The 7,253-nt window shown below is 42.8% G+C and overlaps 1 protein-coding gene across 1 annotated transcript; it reads right to left on the reverse strand.

The window, feature by feature from the left end:
- Window positions 1–2,679: 2,679 nt before the first annotated feature.
- Window positions 2,680–7,075, reverse strand: ndufa13 (NADH:ubiquinone oxidoreductase subunit A13). The gene is made up of 5 exons (XM_086203483.1): window positions 6,912–7,075; window positions 3,577–3,655; window positions 3,425–3,496; window positions 3,271–3,340; window positions 2,680–2,901 (listed from the first exon to the last, which is right to left on the reverse strand). The coding sequence occupies exons 1-5, from the start codon at window positions 7,003–7,005 to the stop codon at window positions 2,782–2,784; spliced, it is 435 nt and encodes a 144-aa protein (XP_086059609.1). The 5' UTR covers window positions 7,006–7,075; the 3' UTR covers window positions 2,680–2,781.
- Window positions 7,076–7,253: the final 178 nt, after the last annotated feature.

The following is a 7,253-nucleotide window of genomic DNA, read 5'->3' on the forward strand; positions in this document are numbered from 1 at the left end:
TCTTGATTCCTTTGCCTTTCAAAACAATCGCATGGGGGAGTTAAGCTATGACTGTAATGCTGCCTTAGTCACGTGGTTTCTTGGAGGACCATTATAAATCTACCGTTCTACATGTTGTAGCGAGATAATCTGGCTTCTAAATTTGAAACTTTAAATTCTAAAATATTCGGCTCAAGCTTTGTGTTCTTATCTCCAAACGTCGAGGCAAATGTAATTTTGACAGGTGCATTGATGTCAAACCTCTAGTGAGCTTTGACAAGCCCCTAAAAGTTGCTCATGGGAGAAAAAAAATGCTGGGGGAAACATAGCTGGTGTCTGGTCATGTTAATGCTTCATTGCGTTCAAGAGGTCAGCTACTTCCAAAACCTACAAGTCCTTGGAGAATGAAGCGTTGCGCCTACCAACAAGTGCTCATCAGAGAGGAAAGCTGCTCTCTTGCCTAGGTCATATGTGGAGAAAGTAGGCCAATGCACGTGAGGTAAAAATCTCCTTTTGCTTTGCTCACATCCTTCCAACTCAGTTGTCATTGTTTCCATGAATTCCTTCAAGTTAGTCGCTGTTTGTAGTCCTCTGCTTCAGAAGTCGCCCACAAACATGCCATGGCCTCTTTTTCCCTGAGTCTTGATTCTTAAGAGAAATCGAGGGGAAAAAAGATCTGAACCTCCTGGATTTTAAGTGCTCCACCTTTTTTTCAGTCCACCTAAAGACGAGCATTGGCCTCGGAATCATGGGTAGTCCTGTGACCTGTCCACTTCCTGTTCACTTGCATTAGTCCTCTAATTTGCTCCTGTAATGTCCCACTGCAATTAAGGTGTCGAACTCAGTATTTTGTATCCTTTAACGTATGAGTAAGCGGTGAGTTTCAGACCCATGACTAGTGCTGCATGCGTGTTACTGTTGACTGTTAGGCCAGCTACGGTGAGCAGGCTCAAACCACATCTATGATCTTTTTCTCTAGGATGAGCTGAAGGTCTGCGGCTTCACTGGATCGTCTCACGGCGGACGTGTCCGGCCTTAAGACGGCGGCGATGAACGCACACGCAGTCATCAGGTAAATTCTTCACTTCTGCACCATCTTCCGGTCTCCTTTTTTTTTTTTTGATTTTTCGCAAAAACTAAAGTGATGATTTGCTGCTTCGTTTCAGGCCCAGGGTGCAGTGGCCGCAGCTGACTGCTGTACAGAGGAAGCCAACTCTGTCCGTCACTTGAACGTTGGTTGCCTGGAAACGTACAGAAGCGCTTAGATGATCTTGGACAGTTGATTGCAGTGTCTCATTTAACTTGTCCCAGGAAGAACAGCCCTCTTCTGTTGTCTGTCATTGCTGTTTTTGAGGAAGAATAAAGCTCTGGGGGGACTCGAACTATTGGAGGTTTTTCTTCATCGCTGGTTTAACTTCAGTTTTCCTGACGAAGACCGTTTGAAGGTTGTCTCAATGCTTTGGTGTATTCTGCAGTAGAACTTTACCACCATAGTGACAACAGGGAACTGGATTCCAGAGGAGAACTGATGCAGGGTGTGACTGTGCTTCAGAATGTGCAGCATGTACAGGAGTGTTGCACTGCAGCTGAGGTGGACTTGGTATTAAATTGTGCATCGGGTTATTGTCAGAAGTCAGGGCAGCTTGACCAGGTTCAGGATGAGGTTGGAGTTCATCAACCTGAGCGGCTTTTATCAGATGGTTCTTTCGGCGATTGGTACAAATTGCTTGTTTTTGTAGTGAGCCTGTGCCTAAAAGATAATTGTAAAAGGGGCCCTTTGACCCTGGAACAAAGGTGATACCCAGTTGGGCAGCTGCACTACACGACAAGACGACAGGCTGGGTCCCTCCTGAATATGTTGACTGAATCTCACTGAAACCTCCCAATTTGAACACGGTAGACTTCATTGAGCCTCGGTCGGCTCGTGCATGCGGGAGCGCGACCCCTGTGACCCAGAGCCACTCTGAGGAACAGCAATGGATTGTCCTGAGAAAATAGGAATCAATTTCAAAAATTTGGAACTATTCCTTTAAATTGGATCCTGTGTGTATTTTGATGTGATGTTAAGGTGTGTAGACACACAGAAGCATCCTAAGAGTTCTGGTTACAGTAACCCGATCAGTTCCCCAAAAACCTGGATGTAAGTGAATCAGCACTGGATCAGTAGGAACTAACTTCACAGGTCGGTTGTCCTGACAACCACCAGCTGGTGTTTCTGAACCTTTTCCCCAAGGATAAATGCACTGAGATTGTTAAAATTTTTCTGTTCATTTGGCTGCAAGCGCTAGCTTTCTCATTTAACCAGCCAACAATGCAGAGGCCTCAATTCCTGTTGTTTGGAAAAACAAAACAGCAAATCCTGATATTTGGGACTCTGGAAATCAGCAAACATCTTGTGTTTTTGCTTGAAAAACAAAAACTGAGTTGATTCATTTTGAAAAAAGTTGATTAGTTTTCACTGAATCAGCTAATTAATCAGTTGGTGCAGCTCTTAACTATTACAAGTCTACAAATGTATGTGTGTATTTGAAGTATTTTGCAATGTAACCTCATAAAAAGTCATGTTGGTAACCATTAAATGTACTTTGATGAGAAGAGTATTGACCCATTAAACTTTCTTGAACAGCAACTGAGGAAATGATCCATTTAACAGCTGCACCGTGAGCCGGATGAAGAAAAAGCCATTAAACCAGGATGAGATACAGAAAAAAAACAGAACTTTAATATTGGAACATGTACAAGCTGAGTTGAGAGAGAACGCGGGTCTTCCTGGTTCTGACTGTGGAACGTGACACACTCCGTCTACAGATACTTCAAGAAGCCGAAGCGGCTGTTCAGAGCTTCCTCGCGTGTCCGCAGGTTGTAGAGCTCCTCCGAAAGGGGTGTGACCCAGCGGTCTGTGTGGAAGACGCTCTCACCGACCTGTGAGCATGCGCGCACACACACACGCACACGCACACACACACACCCACGTTGATTCACCAGATGAACCTGTTGCCTTTGTTGAGAAACAAACTTATATAAACGCAGTATAAGTACATGGGAAGACATTGTTATATTGTGGTCAATTCAAACATCTTTCTGTCTATCGGAGGTAACATTGATATTTTCAGGTATCTATATTTGACTAATTTAAGTGTTGTATTCCCAACATTTATTAATGTACTTCTCATACAGGGTTCATGCCCAATTTTAATGACCCATTTCCATGACTTCCACACTCGAGGAAAATTTGACCATGTGACCACATTCTATGAAATGTTTGGGGGGGGGGGCACAGCTTTCCTTTACCTTCCAACCTGGGACATCCTTCATGAGAATGGCCTCCTCTTCTAAATTCTCCCTCAGCAAGCGTAAGACTCTGTCCAGACAGGAAGTCAACTGTTAGAGGTTGAGTGATGTCACAAGCGAGTCTACAACATCAGCGTGTGTGTTAGTCGCCAACCTGCGGTCCTTCTCGGCCTGCAGCAGAGGCATCAGAGCTAGCCTGGCTTCCAGCTCCTCGATTTCCAGGCGCCTGCAACGCAGTAGCAGCTCATGACACCACTGCTTCTTTCAGCCTGAGAGTGAGCAAACATGCTGGTGGAATGTTCCTACCTCCTCTCTCTGTTCCATTTGAAGATCCTCCAGTAGCCAAAAAGCATGATGCCGATGCCGATCCCAAACATGCTGTATCCTGCAGACCAGACATGGCGTTAGCCACTGTTTGACACACCAGATATCATTTCTAGAGAGAGTATAAATACATCTTCACAACATAAAAAAAGAAAAACAAGTGAAGCAGAGAGAAGAACAAACAGGATGTTAAGTTTTGTGTCTTCTACGCAACGTGATGTTGATTCTGGTGACTGATCAAACCAGTCTATCAGGACCTGCTCTGGGTTCTTTACTTCTGGGCCTTTTTATCGCCCATAGGGCAAATTGAAAAACTAAAACGATAGTGAGACGCGCTGTGTTGTTGGCGAGCTCGTCTGGCAGCACAGAGATACTTTTACTGTTGATCCTGGAGTGTTGTCTGCTTTCAGGTAATGAATCCGCCTGGTGCTCGTTTTGAAAACCATTTCAGGGCACGTTCTTCTGTTCACAGGTCTGGAGTGTTAGCTTGCTCGGTCAAAAAAACCCAACTCACTGCTGTGTTCCTTGATACAACAGTGGTGGATCAAACCTGCTGCTGTTAAACCGACACAGGCAACAACACATTTCAATGCTTAGCTCTTTTTTGAGACCTTCTGATTATGTGAAGAGGCCAGCCTTTCAGCAGAGGGACCAAGAATGAGCTTGAGTCTCATCTCAAGGAGGGCAGCGCCCTCTGTTGGACTCATGTTTAGTAGCAAGTGTTAAAGCTGCTCAGCTCTGTATGGTGATGTTGAATTGTATGGTCTTCTAATAATTCTTCTAAATAATTAAATATATAAAAGATCCTAAATTAAATTGGCTAATCTCATTTATTCTAATCCAGGCAGGCGTTGCTTCAGTTCTGAAGCTTTTCAGCTGCTTACACGATTGCATCAAGACTTACTCCACACATTTGAGCTCAATTTACAAAAACAGATTATGTCAATGTTAAAAAATTTCATATTTTTCTTGGAGCGACAAACCCACACTGTTACGTGAAGAAACTTTTCCATCATCGTCCCCACACTGATGCCGCTGGATTCTTATTCCCAGGTAAAGCATTTCGTGGCCTACCAGAGGGCTAGCTATAATATATATATATATATATATATATATATATATATATATATATATATATATATATATATATATATATATGTATATATGTATATATATGTATGTGTGTATATATATATATATATATATATATATGTGTGTGTGTGTGTGTATATATATATATATATACACATACATACATACATACATATATATGTATATGTATATATATATATGTGTGTATATATATATATATATGTATATATATACACATATACATATATATACACATATACCTATACACATACACATACATACATATGTATGTATATGTATATATGTATATATATACACATATACATATATACACATATACATACATATATACAAATATATACATATATACACAAATATATACACATATATACATACATATATACATACATATACATATATATACATATATATATATATATACATATATATGTATATACACACACACATATACATATATACATCCATACACATATACATACACACACACACACACAGGAGAACAAATCTGTTAGCCTTGTAGACATCATATTTCTCTAGTTGCAGAATGAGGTCTCCATCCTCGTATCAGACATGGACTTCCCTTAATAAAACACGCATTTGTCATCTCCGAGGGAGGCGTCCAGGAGGCATCCTCACCAGATGCCCGAACCACCTCAACTGACTCCTCTCAACATGGAGGAGCAGCAGCTCTACTCTGAGCCCCTCCCGAATGACTGAGCTTCTCACCCTGTCTCTAAGGGAGAGCCCAGCCACCCTGCGGAGGAAACTCATTTCGGCCGCATGTATTCGCAATCTCGTTCTATCGGTCATTACCCAGAGCTCATGACCATAGGTGAGGGTTGGAATGTAGATTTAGCGGTAAATCGAGAGCGTCGCCTTCTGGCTAGGCTCCCTCTTCACCACAACATACTGGTTTAGCTCCCGCCTCCCCAATCTGCCTGTCAATCTCCCACTCCATCCTACCCTCACTCGTGAACAAGATCCTGAGACACTCCTCCACTTAAAGCAGGACCTCCCCCCTGACCTGGAGTATGTAGGCCACCCTTTTCCAGCTGAGGACCACGGACTCAGACCTGGAGGAGCTGAGTCTCATCCGAGCCACCTCACATTCAGCTGCGAACTGTCCCAGCAAGAGCTGGAGGTCGCAGCCTGATGGAGCTAAAAGGACCACATCATCCTCAAAAAGCAGAGACAAAATCCTCCCATGACAACTCAACAGGTTTGTGACTGTAAAAGGGAAATGCAAAAGATACAAATTCCACAAGCTCTTATCAGCACCACCCAGGCAGGCATCAGGCACATCACTGACACTTGGACTGACGGTTTCATTCAGTTCTCTTTTGTAACTTATTTAAGCTTGTTAGATATTACAACACTCCACTCTACAGGTGTTAGGTCGTCCATGGTGTGATAGAGCTGGATGTGACAGACAGGCTCCATCCATGCCTTGTTTCAAACGAACGAGCAGAACCATAATAACTTCCATTTCTATTCCAATTAACGTTGCTGCAGAAGCCCTCGTTAAATTGAGGTGTTGAAAGTCAACACCACCCCTGTTCACATACCCTGGTTTAGCACAGAAACAATATGTACTGTCACAAATATATAGCATTTAACAGGTTTGATAAGAAGGTGACCTTATACAGAGAAACAGTCATGGATTTGAAAGCCTCACTAGTAGAAAGTGATGATCGTATAGATCCGTAAGAGCGACTCACGTCAAAAAAAAATCACACATGACACGCTTGTCACAACACATAACAAAACCTCCTTATTTCACTGGTGCCTTGACTAACCTACATACTAATACCCAATTCGTAAAGCAACATGTTTGAATGAAATACGTAAAGGCTTAAAACGTTTAACTATCTCGAACACACACAAAAAATGATTTGACAACAAACGTTAACTAGTTAGCATGTGGCTAATAGCGCAAAGATCGTGAAGTCGTTGTTCAGCTGTCAAAGACAGTTGTGTTACTGGTCAAGGTCATTATTTCTCCATACACCGGGGATCAATGTACGAGCCACCAAAGCACAAACACTGTAATTTTAACTAATTAGCAGCAAAGTTTAACCCACAGCCGCTAACCCGTTAGCATTAGCTACTGTTCTGCAGGTTATTATCCTCCTGTCCTGGTTTGCGTTTCAGGATTTAGGAACAGTGTCTGCGGGGTTAGCTAGCTGAGTGTGGGGTGTATGTACCCGAGAGTCCCCGTTTCGGTAGATTTCTCTTGTAGTCAAAGGCAGCGTAGCCTCCCGGAGGAGGCATGTCCTGCTTCACCTTGGACCCCGCCATCTTCCTCCAGCCGGCCTCCTCCAAAACACACTACTAACGTCACAGAACGAGCTCTTCTTCTCTCATACATCCAGAGGCTCTTTACCGCCCCCACCTGCCAGCGCGGGCGTAGTTTCTCACTTCTTCAAATACGCTTTAGCTTAATGAAGGGGTTCAGTTTGGTCTGCCTGATAGAAAATAATAAAAATAAAACACACGGTAAAACAAAAATACCCTAATCATTGTTAATTCAGTTTTCTTCTTTTATT

This window comes from Aulostomus chinensis, chromosome 5, assembly GCF_037954235.1.
Source record: "Aulostomus chinensis isolate RoL2024-O1b breed Wild chromosome 5, RoL_Achi_v1.0, whole genome shotgun sequence".
Lineage (NCBI taxonomy): Eukaryota > Metazoa > Chordata > Actinopteri > Syngnathiformes > Aulostomidae > Aulostomus > Aulostomus chinensis.

Excerpts from the sequence above, each read along its gene's own strand:
- ndufa13 (XM_086203483.1), bottom strand. The coding sequence starts at position 7,005 with ATGGCGGGGTCCAAGGTGAAGCAGGACATGCCTCCTCCGGGAGGCTAC. Across the intron at positions 3,497-3,576 it reads AAATGGAACAGAGAGAGGAG|GCGCCTGGAAATCGAGGAGC; the intron begins GTAGGAACATTC and ends ACTGCGTTGCAG. Across the intron at positions 2,902-3,270 it reads AGGATGTCCCAGGTTGGAAG|GTCGGTGAGAGCGTCTTCCA; the intron begins GTAAAGGAAAGC and ends GCATGCTCACAG.